The 26,475-nt window shown below is 52.2% G+C and overlaps 1 protein-coding gene across 4 annotated transcripts in view; it reads right to left on the minus strand.

Moving 5' to 3' along the window:
* The window catches only part of LOC111844382 (apoptosis-stimulating of p53 protein 1-like), a 34,041-nt gene extending 7,815 nt beyond the window's left edge, over window positions 1-26,226 (minus strand). Inside the window, exons 1-12 of one of the 4 annotated variants that reach the window (XM_072702791.1) lie at window positions 25,847-26,226; window positions 25,042-25,743; window positions 15,859-16,006; window positions 13,762-13,881; window positions 12,906-12,976; window positions 4,641-4,742; window positions 3,268-3,460; window positions 1,940-2,118; window positions 1,554-1,718; window positions 1,264-1,390; window positions 1,069-1,181; window positions 476-899 (exon numbers count right to left, since the gene is read on the minus strand). In XM_072702791.1, the coding sequence (XP_072558892.1) occupies window positions 476-899; window positions 1,069-1,181; window positions 1,264-1,390; window positions 1,554-1,718; window positions 1,940-2,118; window positions 3,268-3,460; window positions 4,641-4,742; window positions 12,906-12,976; window positions 13,762-13,881; window positions 15,859-16,006; window positions 25,042-25,050 (1,651 nt within the window). In that variant the 5' untranslated portion in view covers window positions 25,051-25,743; window positions 25,847-26,226. The other 3 variants (XM_023812812.2, XM_072702792.1, XM_023812815.2) reach the window with 3 other exon arrangements.
* Window positions 26,227-26,475: the final 249 nt, after the last annotated feature.

The following is a 26,475-nucleotide window of genomic DNA, read 5'->3' on the forward strand; positions in this document are numbered from 1 at the left end:
GGAAGGAGGGAGGGAGAGAAGGAGGGAGAGGGAAGGAGGGAGAGGCAGAGGGAGATAGAGGGAAAGAGGAAGGGAAGAGGGAGGGAAGGGAGGATAGGGAGAGAATGAGAAAGAGGAAGAGGAATAGAGAGAGGGAGGGAGAGGGAAGCAGAGAGGGGGAAGGGAGAGAGGGAGCAGGTTACACAGCAGTGCTGCAGCTAATCCTGCGATGGGCCGGCGTCCCGTACAGGGTGTCCCTGCCTTGTGCCCTCTGCTGCCTGGCACAGACAAAACTACCTCATGTACTGTGCTTAAAAGAACTAGACAGAATCAGCGATCTTTCTGTTACGTGTCAGACCTCGATGTCGTCATTATCAAAGGTGCATTTCAAATTCTACTGAAGGACAAACAGTAAGGGAAGCTAGCAGGGGGCAGTAGCAGCTGTATGGCCCCAGTCGCTCCCCTCCCGCTCCCCTCCTGCTCCCCTCCTGCTCACCTGCTTTGGCAGCCGGCTTGCTGCCAGCCTTGGGCGCCGCCTGCTGCAGATACATGTGATAGATGGAGCTGGAATTCACTGTGGGCGGGGCCCGGCGGGGAGACTGTGGCCGCGCTGCCTTGTCTGGCGCAAAGGGGCGCACGGCGGCAGCTGGAGGCAGCGGTGGGGGTTCGGGCCGCTCCGGTGGGGGTACCGGGCTGGGCGGCACCGAGATGCGCTGCTGGATCTGCTGCGAGGAGGAGCCAGGCGGTGGGGGCGGGCGTGGCCAGGGCGGGCGTGGGGGCGGCTCTTTGGGCCGCTCCAGTGAGCCGGCAGAGCCTGCCGTACAGAGCCGCGCTGCAGCACAGTGGCTGCCGTATGGGGGGGGCAGGGGCTTGGCGTGAGCGGGGCCGGGAGCAGGGCCCGAGCCCACCGTGCTGGCCTCCTGGCGGACACATGAAGGAAGCGGGGTCAGGGTCATAAAGGGGGTGAGGTACCTGGAGGGTATGGGGTCACTACCCGCAGGGGACTATAACCATGATGAGATCATGCGCGTGAATGAGGGATGAAAGAAAGAGAAAAAGGCAGAGCGCAGATGAGAAGGCGGCCCTCACCCGGTCTGCGGGGGGCATCGGCGGGGGCGGCGGGGGCCGGCTCTTCAAAGCCGCATCCGCAGCGACATCCTTGTAGTCCGGGGGCTTGAGGGGCGGCCAGCCTGGGTCACCGGCTGGGGAGAAGATTCATGAGAGCAGCTGTCACCCTGTATAGGGACACAGAAGCCAGCAAAAGCAGAGGAGGGGGGCACAGACCTGCCTTGGGGCGCGCATGGCCCACCGTGGGGTTAGCAGCTGAGGGCAGCGGCTTGACGGGCTCCGACACGGGGACCTGGATGAAGGGCCCCACGGTCGCCACCCTCCCAGGGCCACCAATCACCGCCTGGGGGCCAGAGACACAGGAGGCTCGTTGCACTGCACTCTGGGGCGACGACAATGGAAACCAGCACGACAACCGGTGGCAAGGAGCTCGTCTTCCCGGCAAATGATGGCGTAACTGCAGGGAGGCAGTGCACCATGGGAAGGCTGGTGGGGGCGGGGCCTACCGGGACGTCCCCTTTTTGGGGCGCCTCCGCCTTCTTCCTGTGCAGGCGCTCCCGCAGCTCACTGATGCGCTTGTCCATGAGCGCCACCTCCAGGTTGCGCTTGTTCAGCAAGTCCTTGTGCTGCTGCAAGCGGCTGCTCTGCTCCTGGTTCAGCTTGCTGCGGATCTGTAACACACCAGGTAAAGAGGGGGCGAGGAGGTAGGAGGCCGGAGTGGGGACAGGCATCCCTTAAGTCTGATTATAAGCCCTGCAGGCGTATATTAAAGTGTCCTGCTTTATTAACCAGCCATGATTAACTGTAATTACCCACAAAGCATAAAACCCGTCCGAAAAAATCATCAGCGTCTGCGACAGTCAATTCTGCGTCGCTGTGAAAGGTGCATTACCTGCAGCTCCTGGTAGAGCCTGCGCAGCTCCAGCGCAGCCGTCCCGGGCACCTGACCACCCAGCTTGGCCCTGCGCAGCTCCTCCAGCTGCTGCGTCAGCTGCTCCACCTTCAGCACGGCCGACTGCAGCTCCTGCTGCTTCTCCAGGAACATGCCGTTGATGTGCTCCATCTCCGCCGCTGTAGCCAGGGGGCGACAGTGGGGCCATTAGGCTGCGCAATGCTCTGCTGACATCATAGCTGCGGCATCTGCATGCCAGGTATCCTGCATCTCAGTCACTGGCTCATTTTCATTTGCCAAAATGTGCCCCGACCCCCAAGCAGAGCCTAGACTGGTTCGCCAGCACAGCTGAGCCTAAGCCTGCTGCTGCAATCATCTGAATGTCAGGTGTTACCCGACGTATTTTCTGTCGCTCACTCTGCAGCTGTGAAGAGCTTCATTGTTTAAAATCATCCAGCTACCCGTCTTCCGTAAGCGAGCGACGTAACGACAGCCAGAGCGAGGACAGGGTCCATTCCCAGGAAGCAAGGGGAAAAGCGGGTGCTTCAGCAATTCACCAGAGTAGCCAGAGGAAATCCGTGTGAATGTGGGGAGGAGACATGAGGCGGGAGCAGAGGACTCGAACCCGGAGGCCTGGAGTTGCGAGGCTGCAGTGCTGGCCAGCAGCGCCGTGTGGATTAGCTGCTGGATGCTTAGCGAGGGCCTGACTGGGAGAGCAGCTGCGGAGTGACATCAGCACCTCCAGCAGCTGTAAGGAGCTTTCAGGGGGGAGGAGAATGCAGACTGGACACCAAGGAGGCACACAGGCAGCACAGCAGGAGCGCAGTGAGCCTAGCAGTGCACTGTCCAGGTCTGCAGATTGGCACAGAGTATCAGCAAACACCCAGCGGGAAGCAGAACACTGGCTGGAACGGGACCTGAGCCAATGACGCTTAACCTACATTTTTCGGTTCATCCAGATACATCATTTTGCTATAGACTCCTTTGAAATTTGTCTACCCGGCACTTCAGAGAAATGAAAGTATGCATTCATCCATTTTCCATATCAGTATCTAGCGTGGGGTCAAAGTACCCTCACACACACACACACATACACACACACACTGCACAATTTAGAGGCTGCAATTCAGAAACCAGGGAACCCCCTCTCTCTTTCAATCTCCCTCCATCTTTCTCTCTCCCCCTTCCCTCTTTCTCTCTCCCTCTCCCCATCTCTTTCACTCCCCCTCCCCCTGCTCTCTCTTTCACTCTCCCTCTCCCCATCTCTTTCACTCCCCCTCCCTTCTCTCTTCTTTCACCCCCCCGTCGCGCGGCTAGGCTCTACCCACACAGGGACCCGTTGAGGCTCTTGCTGCAGTCCACTTGGCCTCGCATGGCACGGATCTTCCGCAGCTTGGCCTCCTGGCTGTCCACGCGCTCCTTCAAGCGCTGCAGCTTCTCGCTTTCCGTCTGAGCTGCCGGCTGCGATGACTGCGACTGCTGTTTGCGCTCCTGCTGCTTCAGGTACCGCAGACGCTGCTCCTGTACATGAGGAGAATCCCGTAAGATGTCAGGTGCTCCGTCAGGCGTGGTGACTGATCAGCCGCGAGGTTAGCAGGGCGGGGGGGGAGACCAGCACCCCAATACTGAATGGAGACGCAAATCCAGCCCAAAACACAATGGTTAATGAGTTAATTATGGTTAATTAGTATGTTAATGTTTAATCTATATGCCGAAATTTGTGTATTCTTATTGCTAGCTAACAGTCAACAAATAAATCAGCAGCACAGCATATGTACATAGACACACACACACACACACACACAGGCACCTCAACTCTGTCAACTCACAACCCAGTAATATCCTCACATCTCACATCTAACTGCCCTGAAATGCATTCGATTACAGCACCAATACAACACTAATTCCACACCAAGAAGTAGTGAATGAATATGAATGAATATGAACTTCATTTAAAGTGATTTAAATATTTAAACAGTTTTATCGTATACAAAAGCAACATTTCGTTGTTTAAAAGACATTTAATTTCCAAGTGAGTACAATTGAACAAATGAGTTGCATTTTCCACAGGGAAAAAAAACACTTTAAGCATTAAGAGTTTCAGGGGAACTACTCAACGGACTTCTGGACCGGAACCAGCCACTTTCAGGGGGAGGGGTACCTCCTTAGCTACGAATCAACAACAGCACATTGGCTGTATGTTTGGATACCCACCATGTCCATTATTCAGCCAAAGGAAGAAGGAGACGTCAAACACACAGGAAAAGACTCTGGTTGTCCAGCAGCACCCGTGCCTGTCCGGGACACTGCGCACCGATGGCTCATACATAACAACCACTGAGGGCTTAAACCTGACAGCACATCAATTACTCATCAGACCTGACGTTAGCAGGCAGAGAGAGATGCCCTACAAAATGATCCAAATCTGAATAAGCTTATAGGATTCTGCGGACAAAATATGGAAATAAATGGAAATAAATCAGCCGGTCTAAGATCAATGCCCTCAGCACACCATAAAGGCGCAGCAAACAAGGCAACCAAGAATTCCTCAGTCATTACACACAAGATTCACATTAGTAATGCCATCCACCCACCCACCCACCCATCCATCCATCCATCCATCCACCCATCGTCTAACTGCTATAGGCAGTGGCGGCCCACGTGTCCTGCAGGGGTGTGAGCGGGGGGCAGTGTGGCCTACCTTGGCCACCAGGCTGTGCTGCTGGGCCTCGATTTGCTGCTGCTGCCAGGCGGCCACCTCCTGCAGCTGGCACAGGGCCGGCTCCGCACCCGCACTCCCCACCTGCCCGGAGCACAGGGTCACGACCCGCCCTCCTGCCCCAAATCCGTGGCCCCTTGGCCATGCACTTGCAGGAGAGGCTGCAGGGCGGCCGGGGGGGGCGGGGATCACTAAAGCAGTCGCATGGAAAGCAAACCAGAGGCCGGGGGGTGGGTGGCAGGTGGGGGGGTTAAGCTGCAACACTGGGGGTTGGGGAGCAGGGTCACCCTACAGAGGATTCACTCTGCAATATGATGTAGGCTGGATCCCCCCCCCCGCGTGCACACACTCATACTAACACACACACACACACACACACACACAGCAGCTCAGTGCCCGGTCCTGCCGGAGCCCTGATCAGCATACAGCGCCAGCAGCATGTTAGCTAACAGCCTGATTAGCACGCGGCTGCCTCGGCCTCCGACAGGCACCCTCATATAAACGGAGCCGTTAGCAGAGAAAGAGCAGCATAAGCAGTTTCCTGGAGCTAAAGACGATGCTAAGACAAGCACTATGTAACTACGGCAGCTATGCAGATTACTGGGCAGGAATAATGGTCTTTCGGGTACGTGGAGCAGTCGGAGGCCCTGCTCTCCTACTATGGCGGAGGGGAGGACGTCCTCTCAGCTACAGCCAAGCCACTAAGCAGCATGCAGTGGGGCCTCCTGACCAGCAGGGGGGGCTCCATACACTGACCTCATCAATGATCAGTTTAAGCAGACAGAGGATGACAAACAAAGAAAAGAAAAAAGATGGATGAAACACATAGTATTCCTGGGTAAAGAGAGAAAGAGATGGGGAAGAAAAAGGGGGAGAGACGGCGAGGTGGTTTGGGTCCCTGCTCCTCAAAGCCCATGGTTCCGACCCATCAGCAGCTGAGGAGCAACACTAAAAAGATGAAAGTGTGTCCCTGTGTAGTCACCCCAAAGAGTCTGTGAGGCTGCCCAGCCCAGTCCGCGGAGCCGAGCCCAGCCCAGTCCGCGGTGCATAACCCAGTCCGCGGTGCATAACCCAGTCCGCGGTGCCCAGCCGAGTCCGCGGTGCATAACCCAGTCCGCGGTGCCCAGCCCAGTCCGCGGTGCCCAGCCCAGTCCGCGGTGCATAACCCAGTCCGCGGTGCCCAGCCGAGTCCGCGGTGCATAACCCAGTCCGCGGTGCATAACCCAGTCCGCGGTGCCCAGCCCAGTCCGCGGTGCCCAGCCCAGTCCGCGGTGCATAACCCAGTCCGCGGTGCCCAGCCCAGTCCGCGGTGCATAACCCAGTCCGCGGTGCATAACCCAGTCCGCGGTGCCCAGCCCAGTCCACGGTGCATAACCCAGTCCGCGGTGCCCAGCCCAGTCCGCGGTGCATAACCCAGTCCGCAGTGCCCAACCCGATTTATGCACAAACTGCAAACGCCAGGTAAGGTTAGAATATGATGTTTTTAGCACTTGGCTGCCCCCTACGGACACCAAATGGGGGAAGCGGAGCCACAGCATGCAGTCACTGCGGAGGACAGCTGCTCCTGACGGCTAAAAACCTGCAGCAGCCTCCAGCAGGTACATGCTCTGTGAAGAGGCACACAACCTCACAGGGCACAGTGTGCGTGCACGTTAGTGAGACTAGTGCAAGACTGCCTCCCGCGTCCTCTCGAGTCCCTGCCCAGCTGGCACCCTGGTGAAGGGCAGAGGCAGCGGGACACGCGAGACACCGCAGCAGCCACAGCGGCCGGCACAGAGGGCATCCCACCGCTGGCACAATACATACACAGACATGTACAACAAAATACCCACAACATGCACACCACACAGACACACACATACGCCTGCACACACACACATGCGCGCACACTTTCCTCACTCTGCCTGTCCATATAAACATACATACACACACGGCGGCAACACACATTATTTCTCAGGGTATTTATGAGCCTGTGCTTAGTGAGCTTGTGACTGTGCTGACTGTGTTATCCTCGGTGTCCTGGCAGACACAACCCCTGCTGTCCCTCGCTTGGTATCCAGGACCAGAACCGTGACGAGAGGCCCAACCTCACACCCCACTTCAACCAAAGCGGGCCAGCAGTGCCTGATACTACAGACGGGTATCTGGCAATAGGGCTGGTGGAAACTCCCCAGACATCGGCGGGGGCTTCAAGATTGTATGTTACTGTCTCTGTGTGAGAATGGTACAGAACCAGGGACCAAAAAGCCCAGGCGCCTTACCTGGTCGGAATGCCCCCCTGTCACTCTGCCAGACTGCAGCCTGGTGTCACAGTGGGGGGCCACAGCCTCCCCGGGGTCCCGGTCCATTCTGCTGCCACCCCTCCCTACCCTGACCCAGCGGTATACCGGGCGTTTAAAACCGCAGCATCTCCATTCAAAATTCTGCTTTCATAGCTGTTTCCACACGATCTCGCACCGCCGTGCCGGGCGCAGTTTCAGCAGGGGTCCTCTGCAGCTTATCTCACGGACCGTCAGAGGTCGGCAGGCCGGCGAACCCCCGGCGCTCACGGCAAACCGCAAACGAGACTGGATTCTCCCGGGAGCCACGGAGCCTGTCAGCGGCAGACAAAACCGAGTGTCAGATCCGATCATCCAAGCCGAACGGAACCTGCGCCTACGGAACGAACAACATCACCGAGGATTTTTCCACATAGGCCTATATGCATATATTGTATACAAGATGAAAAATGAGATAAACCCCGTTTCTTATCACCGAAGGAAAGCAGGTGTCGGCTCTAACAAAACCATTATATTACGCTCCACTCCGACAAACAAAACGTCTCTTCCATGCGATTCTCCTCCTTTTGACAAACCCGCGGCTGCACCCCGCAGCAGGCGACTCCCCTGGGGAAGCACGCCAGATATCCTATGCTCCACGCCGGGCCACTTTTTTCCGCACTCCGCAGCCAATAAACACCGATAAATAGCGGGTAGGAGGACGCGGGGCAGTAAATGAGCGCGCATGGCGGAGACGTCCCGGGAGCTGCGGTCACGGCGACGGGTCACTGGCTCTGACAATAAAGCGCCTGATCAGCAAGCGGCACCGTATCATGCATCTTAATGACCCGCCACCCTATCAGCAGTCCGCTTACCGGCGAGGTACCAGCACTGGCGGCGTGCGGGGGATCCGGCGCGCAGAGCACCGCTGGGATGATGGAGTATTCATGGAAACACTTCTGCTAGGATTTATTGTCCATTTCATTCACATAAGTGGGTCAGCACTGATTCAGGAACTGCCGTGCAAAACACAGGGTGTAGGATTTCATACATTTCCGTGCTACTCAGTAACAAGAGCGATATTCCCCACATAAAGCAACATTAACATTTTTTTTTTCATAAGCTGTTATAACTAAATACCTTATATACAGGCCTATTTATAAATCAGTAACAAACGGGACATACACTGTTTGTCGCTAATGCAAATGAAGCCGACGCAGAAACTAATTAAGTCACCGAACAAATGTATATATCATACTTTATGTTTTATTGTTCATGTATACTAGGCATATATTATACGGCTCTCTGCATGGCCGTTGAATTTCACATGTCTTCCATTCAGTTTTAAGATTAATATCAAGATGCCCTTTTATTGATAGTCTACTATTATTATTTATCCGAGGGCTCACACGTACAACAGGCACTTCAGAGGCGCCATTAACCCCGATGGCAGGACTTTCGACTGTGGGAGAAAGGAAACCAGAGAAACGACAGGATATCTGCACGACATGGCGAGAACAAGCAAGCTCCACACACAGAGAATGGAGGCAAGACTGAGTCCCCAACCCGGGAGGGGTGCAGCAACAATGCCACCTGCCCATGAGACGAATGATGTAAAAGACCAAAGGCGGCGGCATCTAGCTGCGATCCGTGCGGGAAGCTGGCGAAAGTGCCCCGGTGTCCCCGCAACATTACGCTTCCGACTGCCGACTTTCCACCACGACACCATTTAACCGCACATCTGGGTGACGTGAAACTGGCTCGCGTTGTGTCCATGCTCTGCGAGGCATATATCTGTGCAATTTATTCCCTCCAAATAGAGGAAGCTGGTAGCGCAAGAGGAACGCGAACCGATTACCCAGACGGCCCTCGCGCGCCACTCACCAGAGCACACTTTCGTCACCATGCCAATCCACCAAATGTCCCTTCGAAAATTGACAGCGCCACAAAAATAAGAGCAGGAAGATGCCGCCTCCCCCCCCCCCTCTCTCTCTCTCTCTCTCTCTGTTTGCAAAACCTGAAACTTCTTTCCTTTTGGGGACATTTTTTCAGGTCCCCATTTGGATAACCTCAATTTTATAAAAATCTGTGAATGCAATCAAAAAGGTAGAAATACCAAAGTCTTGTATTTTGGTTGGTTACTTATGGTTAAGGTTAGGGCTGGGTGGGGGTTAAGGCTGTCATGACTGAGATTAAGGTTTTTCGCAAAGAAATGAACAGAGGATCCCCACCAAGATATGAAAATAAATGTGTGTGTCTGTCCACTTGGTGCCATATTATATGTCTGCCTGATGCAAGCCCCCCCCCCCCCCACACACAGTCATTACCCACCAGAAGCTACACATGGCAGAAATCCAGACTGATCTGGGACTCCTCAAAGTAGGTGCATGTGAGAGTGGGACTGTGGGACATCACTGGGGCTGATGTTTGAAAAAGGGGACCACTTGGCAGATGTCCCACCTATTCAGAGTGTGGCAGAAATAGAATCCCCCCACCCCACCCCGCCCTGCCATCTCTCCCAGCAGCAGAGCAGAGGGGAATCCCCATACAATCCACTCACAAGAAGAGCAGGTCCATCATGTTTTCAGTTCCTTCCCGTAACAAACACACGTGTCAGGGAACAGCCTCTCAGGGAAAGCCAGAGGAGAATCAGGACAGCAGTCCTTTCAGACGGTTACGTGGAGTGATCCTCCAGCCAATCGGAGCCAGCTGCTCTGGGGTAAAGTGATCCTCCAGCCAATCGGAGCCAGCTGCTCTGGGGTAAAGAGATCCTCCAGCCAATCGGAGCCAGCTGCTCTGGGGTAAAGTGATCCTCCAGCCAATCGGAGCCAGCTGCTCTGGGGTAAAGTGATCCTCCAGCCAATCAGAGCCAGCTGCTCTGGGGTAAAGTGATCCTCCAGCCAATCGGAGCCAGCTGCTCTGGGGTAAAGAGATCCTCCAGCCAATCGGAGCCAGCTGCTCTGGGGTAAAGTGATCCTCCAGCCAATCGGAGCCAGCTGCTCTGGGGTAAAGTGATCCTCCAGCCAATCGGAGCCAGCTGCTCTGGGGTAAAGTGATCCTCCAGTCAATCGGAGCCAGCTGCTCTGGGGTAAAGTGATCCTCCAGCCAATCGGAGCCAGCTGTGTCTTGCTGATGCTCCAAATGGCCATGAATGGCTCAGCAGAAGGGAACAGCCCTCATCATCCCCTGGTTTGCCTCGCTTCTCATGGGTTCTGACTGGGTTCCCACTGGCGGTGAGCACCAGCTTCTCAAGGGTTCTGACTGGGTTCCCGTTGGTGGTGAGCACCAGCTTCTCATGGGTTCTGACTGGGTTCCCGCTGGCGGCGAGCACCAGCTTCTCAAGGGTTCTGACTGGGTTCCCGCTGGCGGTGAGCACCAGCTTCTCATGGGTTCTGACTGGGTTCCCGCTGGCGGTGAGCACCAGCTTCTCAAGGGTTCTGACTGGGTTCCCGCTGGCGGTGAGCACCAGCTTCTCATGGGTTCTGACTGGGTTCCCGCTGGCGGTGAGCACCAGCTTCTCATGGGTTCTGACTGGGTTCCCGCTGGCGGTGAGCACCAGCGCACACAGGTTCATTACTTCCTGCTGACAGCACCTAGTCTGTGGCTGTGTAAGCGCCTCCTCTGAAGCGATTAGTGCCATAGCCACAAGGACGCAGGAACCCGGCTCAGCCTCGAAGCCAGCTGACGGCTCATGTATCCTTTACTATTCTTCCAGCTAAACATATAAAAAAATCCTTAATTGTTTATATTATTTAATACAGTAATGATGGCCTTGAACTTACTTTTGACACACAGTAATTAAGTTGGGATAATTCCCCTTTGTTACACTGTAGGACACAGAGCTGCACATTTAATAATTACACACGTTTCTAAGCCTTTGTAGCTTGAAGTGTGTGGTAGTGTGTGTGCATAGAGCATACAGCAATCTAAGCTGCCATTTGCAGTGGACCACAACTATACGTTTCCATCACAATAACTGTATATATACTATTTATCACAAATAATTGAGTCCAGAGGTCTTACAGGAACCACGCATCAGCCGTCCCACACCTCAGCTCCCCACAAACTGACCCAGCAGGATACAGGGAAGTTACTGACAGATCCAAACACTTGGTCCCAAGTTTTTGACCCATCTAGGCCATGTAACCTTAAATTTGACAGACTTTACTATTTAAAGATGCGAAGTTTCATTTAGTTAAAGCTGCACAGGGCAGCACAAGCCACCCAGCTTTCCCAGCTGACAACACAACTCTATTCCATAGACTTACCAATCACGACTCTGAATGAAGCATGTGACACGTCCAAATGTGCAAAGAACAGCAGCTACTGTGGGACCTTAAAGCCTCTGAAATCCTAAACACCAAAACATTTCTTTATTTTTCTCAGACAATGATGTTTCCTCCCTTTACATGGACATGCTGCCACAGTTAAGTACCAGAGCCAGGATCATCACAACCCAAAGACCTACAGCCAGGACACCTCTGACCTTGACCCGAGGAGAAGGGCAGGAGACCCTAAACACACCTCCGCCCTTGACCCGAGACCCTAAACACACCTCCGCTCTTGACCCGAGGAGAAGGGCAGGAGACCCTAAACACACCTCCGCCCTTGACCCGAGGGGAAGGGCAGGAGACCCTAAACACACCTCCGCCCTTGACCCGAGGAGAAGGGCATGAGACCATAAACACACCTCCGCTCTTGACCCGAGACCCTAAACACACCTCCGCTCTTGACCCGAGACCCTAAACACACCTCCGCTCTTGACCCGAGGGGAAGGGCTCGAGACCCTAAACACACCTCCGCTCTTGACTCGAGGAGAAGGGCATGAGACCGTAAACACACCTCCGCTCTTGACCCGAGACCCTAAACACACCTCCGCTCTTGACCTGAGGGGAAGGGCATGAGACCCTAAACACACCTCCGCTCTTGACCCGAGGAGAAGGGCATGAGACCGTAAACACACCTCCGCTCTTGATCCGAGACCCTAAACACACCTCCGCTCTTGACCCGATGGGAAGGACCCGAGACCCTAAACACACCTCCGCTCATGACCGATTTGTCGGCTGTGACGCAAACAGCCGCACACTTACAGGCAGCCAAGGTCATCGTAGCAGAGAAATCCAACTGAATATTTCACCACTCTCAGCATTAGCTGTTTAGCGAGAAATTAAAATTTAGGGTTAAAAATTCATCCAGATATGTTCACACTTATTCTTTAAAAACAAACAAAAGAGCCATAATGCCTTGCAAATGACCGGCTGTTTACATCTATAGCAAAAAAGGACTGGCTCACCTGACCTATGAGTAAGTAAAAGAGCAAATCAGTCTGCTGGGGCCTGCAGGGATGCAACTAAAGGTTAATAACAACTGCTGCACTCCCTTAGTGGCTATAAACACCATTATAATTCATAAAGAGAAAAACAGGCTTTTAGTAAAGGAATAACAAGCTTCTCCATGTGCAACAACACAGCAGGGGCCTGTGTCATGAAGCCAGATTTCCCGCTTAGCCGGATAACTTGTCGGATTTAAGGTAGTCTGGGCTGAACATCCATTTAAAAACAGTTTAAATGGATTTTATCTTACGCTCAGTACGGACTACCTTAAATCGGACAAGTTATCCGGCTAAGCGAGGAATCCAGATTGGTGAAACAGGCCCCCGGTAAGTGAGGTCACGCTTCAGGGTGTGTGGCTCAACAAAATCCACAGGTTTATGATGTGGAAGGTCTATTAATAGCCACAGAAAGTCTTGATTAAAGTAAACTTTAAGCACCTTGGAATTAATTACACCAGCTTTTAATTAATCAGGGAGTCGTGGGCTCAGATGTTCCCAAGTCCCAGCTAATGAAATGGAACGAGGAATCTGCCAGGACCAGCCGGCCACCAGCTGGGAGGCGCCGTTCCTCCCACTCGGACAGCGGAGGATCTGAGAGGACGGGCCCCCCAGGCAGTGGCTCTGGAGGCGGCATGGCGGCGCGCCCTGGTGACCCACCCCGTTCTCGCAGCTCTTGTCCGGGTTCCCCGCGTTCCTACGGTTGGCCTGCTCCTGGGACGGCTGGTTTCCTGCAGAGATACAGAGACAGCGGTTAATCCCCAGCTGCTGCTGTCACAGCTCACCGGTCTCCAGCTGTCACATGACAGTCAGGAGTGTCACATGACGAGGCGACGGTGTGACATCGAGCAAGAATGAGCGACACCAAAAGCACCAAGAAGCACCTTTTCCTACAGACTCATGATGTACAGCGCTGCTTTCGTCCTTAAGTTGGGTAAAAGTAAAATTCGGTCGAAGGTGGCCGGTAACAGAGCAGTTTGCTGGGGAAGCCTAATCTTCTGCTCCAAATGACAGGTAAAATGGTGAATTGCAGAGTCCAGCGAACATAACCGGGACTGGGACCGACCGTAGGGGTGCGGCAGGCCGGGGCCGTACAACCCAGCCGGAATCTTTTCCACATAATCAGGTGAAGACCTCACGATGAAAATAGATCTTCAGCTTATTTTTCAATGTAAGTGTCGAGTCCTAAAGCTCTGGGTGCTGGGGGAGCAGGGGCTGCTTGGGGTGCCGCACACCTCGCTCTTGTAATGCCCTGCAAAGAGCGGCCAGCAGGGGGCAGGCTTAGCATGAACGACATGACTACTGGGATGGAAAGTTACTGCAGCCTGAGCAGTGCGAACCACAGAGCTGACACTAATTAAACTGACTATCAGCCAAATTACCGTGTTAGCTTTATGCAAACTGCTGCTGCCCTGTTCCAACAAATATAAAACGCCCTTCAACAGCTGCCGTCATCTAAACCAGTGTCACCCAACCCAGTCCTTGGGGGATCCCCCCCTCCCCCCCGAGGACCCACCCTGGCTGCCAGTCTCCGCAGGCGAGTCTACGTGCCGCAGGAAGAACTTGACCTCTGACCTCCGGGCCCCCCACTTCTGCAGGTGCTCATACATCAGGTGTTCAGATGGGATGGCTCTCTCTGTGTGGGAAAGAAAGGGGTGGGTCAAGGAGGCAGGGAGCAGCCAATCACTGCGAAGAACCACACAAACAGGAAGGGAGCAACTGGTTTTGCAAAAGCCCATCAAACAAGATTGCTGGCAGCAGGATAAGGAAGCATCATGTACATATAAGCAGAATGACATCACAAAGCCTGACTCAACATCACTGAAATACGCATGAATGACATCACAAAGCCTGATTCAACATCACTGAAACGAGCATGAATGACATCACAAAGCCTGACTCAACATCACTGAAATGCACATGTAATGTGAGGGCCAGATTAAATCGCATTCGCTCTGAAAATAGACTGGCTGCTTTTCTGAAGTCTATGTTTCTCGTGCAATGCCCACTTTCCCCATGCAGGGGGCGCCGACCAGGGCTGCTGACTGCCCTCCTGAGTAGGCCCCGCCCATTTCTGAAGACTTCAGAGGTACGTTCAAGGCAAAAGACAGACAGGTCTGACCCTACTGGCTCCCCTCTGACACCCAAGGCTGTCCGCTCTCTGGCGGGGGTGTATACAGGGGCGGGGTCACAGGGGCACTGATAAAGCTGAAAGCTGATTGGTCCCCAGAGTGCCCCCACCCCTATCACTCACTGATTCATAACACATCATTGGTTAATGATAAGGCCGGCCCCCATGTAGGAATTACAGCCCCAGAATCACCCCTACTCTCTGGAGAAATCAACTCCAGGTTGCAGTGAACAGCTGCTGTTGTGCTATTCTGCCAGCATGTGAAAGCTTCTGAAATCGCCCTGTGCGACACCCCCTGTTTGGGCCTGGGGGGCCGCCGGGTCCCAGCCTGGGGAAAGGTCTCCGTTATTTGCCATCTGCACGATTACAAGTACATTGGAAGGTCTGTTGGAAGGTGACTGTTTCTGCTGGGGCCCCAATCGGTGCGGCTTAGCCCCCCAAGCCAGGACAGGACTTTAAGTTATATGTAATATATTATGTTGTATGATATATGTTACATGTAATATGTGTGGGTCTGCAGTTCGCCCACGTCCAAATGCATCCAGAAAGATGATCTGAGGACTTTGTCATCATTCTTAAGTGTCTAATTATCAGCAACATCACCATCTCCACTAATGAGTACAGTGAGAGTGATATCCTGCTCAGTCAAGGATTTTACTGAAACACTATTCTGCTGGTCACCCCCCCCCTCCCCCCCGAGGGCAGCAGACGGCGCCCAGGGCCCAGCCTGGCTCACGGCCGCAGCCCCGAGGACGGGGGATGTCCCCGGGAGGGCTGTGACTGTCACCCTGCATACTGGATTATAAGAGGGATGCTAACTGGGATCGTCTGCAGCAGTGCACAGTAACAACAGCGTTCGTATTCTAAAAGTGAAGGTGAGGGAACATTCACACATTCCTCAGGACCGCCGCTGCCGAAAGTGGGCGTCTTCTGCCTTTAAGGTACGGAGGTCGTCTTGCGGCTCATTAATGAATGTGAAGCGTGCCGACTGATGTAGTCATTAGCTAGCAGTCAGTCCTCCCTACGGAAGGTGCCGGAAAAGCACAGCAGCACTCGGACCGGGTGCCGGGGCAGCAGATCTGCCGCCTACTTTGTCTCAAAGACAACTAGAGAGCCTCTCCGAGGTTGGAAGTCAGTATCTACCTGCACCCTCTGAAACCTCAGCGACCTCCAGCCACCTCACTGTCACCTACTGCACATTAACTAAAACTCCACATTACACTATCTATAAAATACACCCTGCAGATGCATTTCACAGTGCATTATAGGACAGCAGTGCTATTTTAACTCTGTATAAGACGTGCATGCTGTGAGACAGAGCTCCAGGACTTAAGGTCCCAGCAGCGACCGGCATCCGGCCTCCAGGTGGCAGCAGTGAGCCTCCAGACCATTTGGCCCCATGTGCTGGGAGCTGCCATTTCTCCCGCCAGTCTCCTGCGCCCTGTTCGCCTCCAAAGTCAGGCTGCTCTGCTCCTCTCTTACCGTTGCCCCTCCAGACCTCGGCCAGGTGGCAGCTGCCCTCGCCGGGGGCCCGGCAGACATCCACAACGTCCCGGCAGGTCGTTTCTGGTGTGACGGGCACCTCCGCCACAGCCTGCTCACCCTTACTGAGGTACACCGTCAGGATCATCTTGGGGTTGGGGGGGGGGGTGGTCGAGAGGGAGAAAGAGAGAGGGGGAGAGAGGAAGAGGGAGGGAGAGAGAGAACTGTAAGGCAAGACATCTAATACAGCAAAATAAAAGCCCACTAAGTAACAGCTGCTGCAGGATCCTGATTGGCTAACAGAGAGGAAACAGGAAGCTCGTGGCTGAGGGCCTCGCAAACAGGGTGACATCAGCCTGTGGTACCAGTGCAAAAGAAAGGAAAAGGTGGACAGACAAAAAAGGTCTTTTTCCTGAGAAGCCAGAGGCACACAGACACATACAGACACATAAACACATACAGACACACACACACATACAGACACATACAGACACACACAGACACATACAGACACACACACACACATAAACACATACAGACACACACAGACACATACAGACACACACAGACACACACAGACACATACAGACACACACATAAACACATACAGACACACACACACATACAGACACATACAGACACATGTATACAGACACACACAGACACATACAGACACACACACACATGCACACACATGCACACACACAGACACACACAGACACATACACACACACACACACACACACACACACACACATGGTGTCCCAGATACAGGCAGCTGACCTCACTGCTGCAGGGAGGGGGGCTATTTTGGTTCCAGATTTGTTTGAGTCCACGTGGCTAGAGGCTAAACTCCCTGTCAGCCCCCCCCCCCCCCCCAGAGACACGGGCTCCAGTGCACATTCTGATGGGAGCCTGAGGAGCAGAGTGACAGTAGGACACATACACAGGTAGACATTTCTAAAGGGCAAGGACCCCCAGCCAACAGCCAATCACACAATTACACTTAGTTAGATGTCGCAGTGCTAAAGCTAATGGCTGCACAAGAGGCACTGCTAAGGCAGGGGGCGCTGTCCAACTGATCATTCCTGTGTGTGTGTGTGTGTCTGCGTGTGTCTGTATGTATGCGTGTGTATGTGTGTCCGTCTGTGTGTGTCTGTCTGCGCATACACACACGCACACTGTCTGTCTCCGGCATAGGAATGAGTCTGGTAGCTCTGTGAAAGCTGCTCATTGGACGCTGGTTGCCTGAGATGCTGTGAAGGCACAGAGGCTGGCAGCTCTCTGGGGGACACGAGGGGCCCCTGGACCGGTTCTGCCAGCTGAAGGGGGGAGCACAAAAGTGCACGGCCCATGCCAACTCCGCCCCGAAACGCCGGGCGGCTCCGTTACAGAGCAGCCCAATCTCAGCGCCCACAGGGGGTATCAGGAGAATCAATATGCCGAGCAGAACAGCAGAGGGCACGACGGCTAAGAAAGCCTGCCCCCAAGAAAACCCGCCCACAAGAAAACCCGCCCCCAAGAAAACCCGCCCCCAAGCCTGGGCACTGGGGATGTTAAACACAGCTCGGGTTCCAGACCAGACTGCAAAAGCCTGTCAGCCATGATGTGACAGATCAAACTGTACAACTGCTATTAAAATGATAAACGCAGAACCAGCACCGCTCATTCCACATGGGTCTGCGTCAAAGCACATACACACACCTGCACATTATGACAATGCCGCAAAAGCAATATGTTATGCACATTTCTTCAAATGTGTGCATGTTTATAAGTCGGGGGGGGGGCGGTAGCAAGGGGACAAAGAGACTCATCACAGTGTCACACATCCTTCTGTCACATATCTGTCTCCCACATTCCAGTGTCACACGCACCCTTAGTTCCACATCCCTATCTCTGACATCCCGGTGCAACACACACCTTTTGTTCCACATCCCCATCTCCTACATCCTGGTGCCACACACATCCTTTTATTCACATCCCTGTGTCATACATTCATGCTGCCCGATGCATCAGAAAGATCAGTCAGACGGACAGACAGGCAAACACAATGAGGCCTGCAGAGACCTTAATGAACAGAAACTTTGTTTAGTAGCCTGGCATAACGACAGGAACAGGTGAGCTCTTCAGGTACCATTCAGGTCTCCAGACATGTAACACACCCCGCTCTCTCTCTCTCTCTCACTCTCTCTCACACACACAATAGCATTCTTCTTAAGAAAACAAAAGCATTCTTAAGGGACTCTGAAGGCCTACAAAGCACAAACGCTTACAAAAACCATGGCTGACTTTTTTTCCCCCTCAGGTTAAAATAATCTTACTGGTGGGAATTAAACATAAATTCAAGCTGGAAAGAAATGAGTGAAGACATTAAACACAGCGATCCAACGCCCTTCTCCCTAAACACCACGATCCAACGCCCTTCTCCCTAAACACCGCGATCCAACGCCCTTCTCCCTAAACACTGCGATCCAACGCCCTTCTCCCTAAACACCGCGTTCCAACGCCCTTCTCCCTAAACACCGCGATCCAACGCCCTTCTCCCTAAACACCGCGATCCAACGCCCTTCTCCCTAAACACCGCGATCCAACGCCCTTCTCCCTAAACACCGCGATCCAACGCCCTTCTCCCTAAACACCGTGATCCAACGCCCTTCTCTCTGAGCACATTTAGTTAATGTGCAGAACGGCATGCAAGATTTTGCATTTTGACAATCATCGTCTCGGTAACCAAACCCTTGCTGCAAAGCAGATTTGGGTTCAGTTTCAGCCAAATGAAAAGTAATAATCCCACCTGCTGGATTTGCGTCCAGCAACATGCACTGGCTTTGTGCTGAAGCACTGCATACCCAGACTCCAGGAGCTTGCTGTCTCAGCCCACCTGTATCCAACATCGGCGAGCGCAGCCCCCACTACAAGCACCACTGCCAAAGCAAGTCATGGGAATTTCCCTCACTGCAGGCCACACTGTTACAGTTTCATCATGCTTACTGATGACTGATGATTATTGGTTTACCCAGTGGTCCGTAAAATGCCAGGGTATCATTCAGTTTGCATGGGACTGCATGTGGATTTGACTCAATTCTCATTACACCACTAATCAGCTGCAAGACACTGTCCGTCACAGAATCACAAGCTATTACTTTAAAAAGTCCTCAATTTTTTTTTACTTTAATCTCTTGAATTCAATAATATCACACCTCCTTAAAATGCAGTTTGAAGTTCTGCTTCCCGGCCAGTGGACCACTTGCATGCTTAAATGCATCTGCACATTCCAACATGCATTACTGCTGCAGATGCTCATGGGTGTGTGACGAGGCTGCAGCACAGAGCAGTCGCCAGTCAGCTTCAGCTCATCCTGAAGTCGCCTTTGTATCATAAGTCACCCCACCTGCTTTTCCATGTACTTCTTCAGTACTAAATAAAATGCACTAGAATATGCAACAGTGCAGCTTTCAAGAACCAGGATTGGCTGTGGTCCCTTCTGAGGATTATTCAAATCTATTGAGGAAACGCAGAAACCGCAGAAGGAATCAATAATCCACCCACAAGTAGGAAGACTGCTGTCCTCTTGGGAATCATATTGTTGATATGAGTTTACAGTTGCACATTGTATCAGACACCTTCACTGAAAACACATTTGTGGGGAAGACAGGAGTCAAAGTGACTGTGTGTGATTTCATTTTGCGGGCTGTGTGCAGCGTGACAGCTAGCCCGCATGAGCACTGGGCAAGCTGGCCAGGCCGGAAGGCTCCTCTGGTTACACATGGTGTTCTCTCTGCCTGCATGCAAAATGTTAGGAGGAACACTCACATAGCATGAGAAGAACTGCAGAAATGAAATAGTCTCACGTGTGGATTGATGTTCAGCATCATATCACTGCACCTTAAAGCTTCAAGTCAGTGAGATCTGTGATGCTGTTCCTGGCATAGCGTTCCTCTGTGGGTGTTTACAGACTGACAGACCAAGAAGGCTTTGGCCCTCATCCACAATGGTAACCAGGAACCCCAAGCAGGGGCCGCAAGCAGAGGCCACAAGCGGGGGCCTCCTGCAATTTCACTGTAAAATGAGACAGCTTGGCTGCTCCCTGTTACAGTTTGCTGTGACAGTGAGGAAAACAACAGGATTGTCACATCCCCCACCGGAGCTCGACACATCCTCCCTCTGCACCATTGCACAGAGGATTAACAATATCATTGATTCAACCACTGAGTTAATATACCACTAGTGGGGACGAGATGGAGAGGCTCAGCCCGGGTCAGCAGCTCCTCTGCAGACAGACACCTGGACTGGCGCCTCTCATACTGCTGTGTGCCACTCGCTTCAGGGGCATCTAGCTCTAGTTTTCAAAGTGCCTAAGAGCCACCCAAAAAACAGGCGAGGCAACTTTAAAGCACATCCTGTTGCTCCTCTGAGACAGTGAACACATCCCGTCGCTCTGCTCAGACAGTGGACACATCCCGTCGCTCTGCTCAGACAGTGGACACAGACAGTGAACACATCCCGTCACTCTGCTCAGACAGTGGACACAGACAGTGAACACATCCCGTCACTCTGCTCAGACAGTGGACACAGACAGTGAACACATCCCGTCACTCTGCTCAGACAGTGGACACATCCCGTCGCTATGCTCAGACAGTGGACACAGACAGTGAACACATCCCGTCGCTCTGCTCAGACAGTGGACACAGACAGTGAACACATCCCGTCGCTCAGCTTAGACAGTGGACACATCCCGTCGCTCTGCTCAGACAGTGGACACAGACAGTGAACACATCCCGTCGCTCTGCTCAGACAGTGGACACAGACAGTGAACACATCCCGTCGCTCTGCTCAGACAGTGGACCCATCCTGTCGCTCTGCTCAAACAGTGGACACATCCCGTCACTCTGCTCAGACAGTGGACACATCCCGTCGCTCTGCTCAGACAGTGGACACAGATAGTGAACACATCCCGTCGCTCTGCTCAGACAGTGGACACAGACAGTGAACACATCCCGTCGCTCTGCTCAGACAGTGGACACAGACAGTAGACACATCTCGTTGCTCTGCTCAGACAGTGGACACATCCCATCACTCTGCACAGACAGTGGACACATCCCATCACTCTGCTCAGACAGCAGACACAGACAGTGGACACATCCCGTCACTCTGCACAGACAGTGGACACATCCCATCACTCTGCTCAGACAGCAGACACAGACAGTGGACACATCCCGTCGCTCTGCTCAGACAGTGGACACATCCCGTCGCTCTGCTCAGACAGTGGACACATCCCATCACTCTGCTCAGACAGTGGACACATCCCGTCACTCTGCACAGACAGTGGACACATCCCATCACTCTGCTCAGACAGCAGACACAGACAGTGGACACATCCCGTCACTCTGCACAGACAGTGGACACATCCCATCACTCTGCTCAGACAGCAGACACAGAAAGTGGACACATCCCGTCGCTCTGCTCAGACAGTGGACACATCCCGTCGCTCTGCTCAGACAGTGGACACATCCCATCGCTCTGCTCAGACAGTGGACACATCCCATCACTCTGCTCAGACAGCAGACGCAGACAGTGGACACATCCCGTTACTCTGCACAGACAGTGGACACATCCCGTCACTGTGCTCAAACAGTGGACACATGCCGTCACTCTGCTCAGACAGCAGGCACAGACAGTGGACACATCCCGTCACTCTGCTCAGACAGCAGACACAGAGAGTAGACACATCCCATCACTCTGCTCAGACAGCAGACACAGACAGTAGACACATCCCATCACTCTGCTCAGACAGTGGACACATCCCGTCACTCTGCACAGACAGTGGATACATCCCATCACTCTGCTCAGACAGCAGACACAGACAGTGGACACATCCCGTCATTCTGCTCAGACAGTGGACACATCCCATCACACTGCTCAGACAGCAGACACAGACAGTGGACACATCCCGTCACTCTGCACAGACAGTGGACACATCCCGTCACTCTGCTCAAACAGTGGACACATCCCATCACTCTGCTCAGACAGCAGACACATCCCGTCACTCTGCTCAGACAGCAGACACATCCCGTCACCCTGCTCAGACAGCAGACACAGACAGTGGACACATCCCGTCACTCTGGTCAGACAGCAGACACAGACAGTAGACACATCCCATCACTCTGCTCAGACAGCAGACACAGACAGTAGACACATCCCATCACTCTGCTCAGACAGCAGACACAGACAGTAGACACATCCCATCACTCTGCTCAGACAGTGGACACATCCCATCACTCTGCTCAGACAGTGGACACATCCCGTCACTCCTCTCAGAGTTTAACAACCCAAGGTGCCAGTACGCTTCCAAGTGACAGCTCATCTCCTCAAAATAATTAATCTCACCTGATTATTTAAATTAACATTTATACAGTTTAATATAGTTAATAATATGCTATAATATATCTTTAACCATTATTTATAGGTGGCACTGAAAGAGAGCAGTAACCACAAAACTGGGTCATGCACAAGCACTGGATGGCGGGCAGCTAATGAGGAGGTAACCAGTAACCAGGTTATGTCAGTACATTCCAATATTCCCTGAACAGAACAGCCTTCAACACACACATTCTTCAAGACTACAGCACGCATTACAAACTCAGGAATTTGACATCCTGTCCAGGCACGTATTTACTGTTTGAAGCCAGCAATTGTGTTCTTTTTGGGAGATTAAATAAATAATGCAATCCCTATAGTCCCTGACAAAATGTCAGAGTGGAATCTGTTTCCAGCAGAGCTGCACAGCCAAAGGGGACTCTGACTCTGCTGCTGCTTTTCTGGCTGTCGTCTCCTCCATCTCCCCCAGTAACAGATTTACGACACTCTCTACTGCAGCCATTCACAAGCTTGTTTCGACCTTTACTCTCAATGGCCACAAACTATTCAAACGAGGTTTCCTGCAGTTTAAATCTTGAGCAGCTGACTAAATATGTGACCCATCTGCTGAATGTGAGGACAGACTTTGGAGAGACGTCCGCACTGTGGAGTCTGAAGAATGAGCGAAGTCGAACAGCTGTCACGGTCTGAGAGAACACTGCCATAAACAAGGAGCGAGAAAACTGAAAACAGTGAGAAAACAGCCAAATCTAGATTACAGCAAATCAGATTACAGAGGGGAGCCTAACCATCCGCCCCCCCCCCCCCCCCCCCACGGGGCTGTGACAAAGATACGGGTGTTTTTATTTGTTGTCACATAATATCCCCAGCACCACATTCGCACATTTGCGAGAGATCAGATAAGAGGAGCTGCGAGTCCCCGTGGGTCCGCAAGATTTAACTGGAACAATCTGATAAAGTCAACATAGATAGTCCATCGACCCAAACTATGAGAAGGATACAATATATAGATACAGGGGTGCTGAGAGGTGCTTCATCTGGGATTTTTTAGAGTGTAGAGAGAAGGTCTTGCATAGTTACAGCTCATGCCAAAAGCAGGAGTTAAATTTATTTTTAAATAAGCAAATACAGGTTGTCCAACAACAGCACATGCACTCTCAGCATCTCATTACTCCTCGACTCAAGAAAAGCACAAAAACAGCCATAGCTAGCTTTGCTGGCCTATTTTTATGTAATCTACAACAGGCATCCCTATTAATGTACCAAAATAATTATTTGCAGTGCTTGCCTATCCTACGTGAAGGATGAATTCTCTACGTTCATCAGTCCAAAACCACAGCTTTTGAGTACATAGGACACAGTGTATAGGCCTACAGTAATTACGGGAATGTCGCATATAAGAGGGCAGAGAGCCATTTTACCCCCCCCCAAAAAAAAAAAAAACTCTTTTCCTCCCACTCGGTCTGAAGTGGTACTACGGGAGACACCCAGCGCGCGGCGTTGCAGCACGACGCCTCGTGCAGGCAGCACATGGAAACGTGCACATCTGACAAAATCCTCCTCGCTCGTTTTGAAGCTCTCAAATAGATTTGGGACCAACCCCCCGGGCGTAGCACTCCAGCTCTGGTTTAAACCCGGTTCCTCCCGATTTCATTTCATTCCCCGTGCAGAATAGGTAAGATGGGGAAACACCCCCGAGCACTTGCACTTTGAAGGTCTCCCCGACATACTGCGGGCAAATCGCGTGCTCGCATGGCACTTCCTTTTATTTACTACCCAACCCCAATGCGGACAAACTATTAAGTTAATTGACAATATAGGGCATTGCCATTGGAGGCGATCGCAAGGGGGCACGTCCAACAAGCCATAACGCGCTGGCTAGCTGCATGTTAAATGATAATCTTCTCCAGCTTCAATCCGAAGACGACGTGCTGTACTGTTAAATCTTGAACGACAAACCCCATATTGGGCTTCCGTTTATAATATTAAAACGCTTGATAGATCAAGAGGATGTGTCCTCGCGGAAAAAAAAATTGTAAAGGGCGGTGTGTTCATTTATTTATCTACTAAAGTCTGTTTGGCACATTAGGAGGAAATGGGACTAAAATGTGGAGAACTGAGACTGAGGCCCTTAACGTGTGACTGGTTGAAATTCAACGTACTAAACGTGCTTAAAATACTGTATGTACTTAAGAACATGTAGGCACAGTAACGCCAGGGGAAGGAGCCACCTTGCAGATCCTATGCTGTCGTTGGGCTTTGCTGAGCCATCTTCTCCTCCACTTTTAGGCATCCTTGGTATACATGCATAATAATGCCAGTCAGTGGAAAACCGCAAATCACAGAATAAAAATCCCTTTCATATTTCAGCGTTACTGTCGATTCAAAGGCACGTCGCGCTTTTATAAATACACCGGTGAAGGACCGGCAAGCGAGAGATATTCAATATGCAAGTGTGAAGACATTTAACAATTCTTGCGAAGGATAGCGAGGATAAGCTACTAATGGTATTTTCTGTAATACTCGAGCATTTCTTTGAGGTTTTCGTTCACATTTGGTGAAAATCATGTCAAAAACTCATGTGAGCAATACAGCTGCTTACCTGAGCATTTAAATTTAAATGGCACATTTGTGCAGGACATAACCGGCTGGCTGGTTAGCTTACAACACCAGTCCCAATGGAAAACCTAATAAGGGTTAGGGTAGGCAGTCAGAACATAGTGTTAATGCAGTTTTTAAAAGGCCAGTGTGCACACTAGATAAAGCCAAACGAATCCCTCAAAATACGTGAAATTATACACTTACCGGCATCATCTTTGCGGCTAAGTCAAACCGTAGCGTACATCAGCAGCAGGGATGGGATTTCGGGGGAATCAGTCCCAGTGAGCCGATAGGAATGTCGTGTCGTTTTGCTTCCAGTGGGTGAACGGGGATGTTCTGTCCTTTTGCTTTACGCTGCTTTTCTTCCTCCGTCTGCAATCGGAGATGCGATCTGGGGCCAAACCGCAGCGCGACTAAGCGATCGGAATCCTCGACGTCCGGCTGCCAGCCGCCACCACCACCGCTCGACAGCGGCTCCCCAGATGCGTCTCTTATTTTAAATGATACAAAACGAGCCTTCCTGCATTACTAGGGAGGGCCTGGTCGAATTCAGCCGTGGTCTGCACACCGCATAACGACAGCAGCCGCCCCTTTACCTACGCACCGTTTGCGCCGGGTTGAAAGAAACCGTGCGGAGGACAAGCGTTTAATGAAATGGTGGGGCAGCTATCGGAAACCGAACATTTTGACTATAATTTAATTGTCTCACCTATGCCAATGGTGATAAAATGCGACGAATATTTATATTCTATCTTTAGATATGTACAGAACCTGGCTCCTTTTTATTCAGTCCGGCTTGTCGTGGAGCCGGCACACCGTGTATGGCTTGCTTAATGACTGGTCCAGCACACGGAGCAAGGCGGCTATTCCTATGTGACCGCCGATTCTGTCGCCGGTTTCCAACAGCTAGAAGAATGAACAGAAAAAAGGAGGTGTAAACGGAGTCAATACATCTATCTACTAATCACCGGCTAACGTAAACGTGTAGAATAACTGCAGCTAAACGCACGTCGCTAGTCCTAAGCACAAGGATGCATCCAGGGCAAGGGCAGCCGCATCGGGGCTGCGGCGTTTCCCTGCCTGTAACCACCAATCTCCAACTCTGCCCAAAGCAAGAGCATTAACGCTCAGCAAATCAGGGCGACGGGCGCATCTGCGGCTGCATCTGATCTCCGTACCGCCAGCCAGCCGCCGAACTGCTGGATGCTGAGCCGTTGATCCGTGTGTAGTTAAAAGCTTAAATATGACCCAGGGAGAAACGAAGACGCTCCTCTCGGATGCCTTTCGTTAACCGGCACCGATTTCTGTCGGTGGTTAGGTGTGCGCATTCCCGGGAACGCCGCATAATGTCCGAAATCGGGCACTAAGGTGCGGGTAGCGGCGCGCTCCCCTTCCTCCTGCGCCCGTAAGTGTAGTAAATGACGTCACGCCGTTGTGTGGAATGCTAATCTGGATTAAAGAACATCCATTAAAGTTACGCTTGAATAAATATTCATTCTTTGCATATAGTAATTTGCTATTAATGTAAAACAAATATTTCGCAATTCCATGTTACTACGCTGCGCAATTAGGCCTGCTGTCTACTTATACAGTAACCAAACTGATACAATTTACAAATATTCTGTCAATGTTCAAGAA

This window comes from Paramormyrops kingsleyae, chromosome 19 (assembly GCF_048594095.1).
Source record: "Paramormyrops kingsleyae isolate MSU_618 chromosome 19, PKINGS_0.4, whole genome shotgun sequence".
Lineage (NCBI taxonomy): Eukaryota > Metazoa > Chordata > Actinopteri > Osteoglossiformes > Mormyridae > Paramormyrops > Paramormyrops kingsleyae.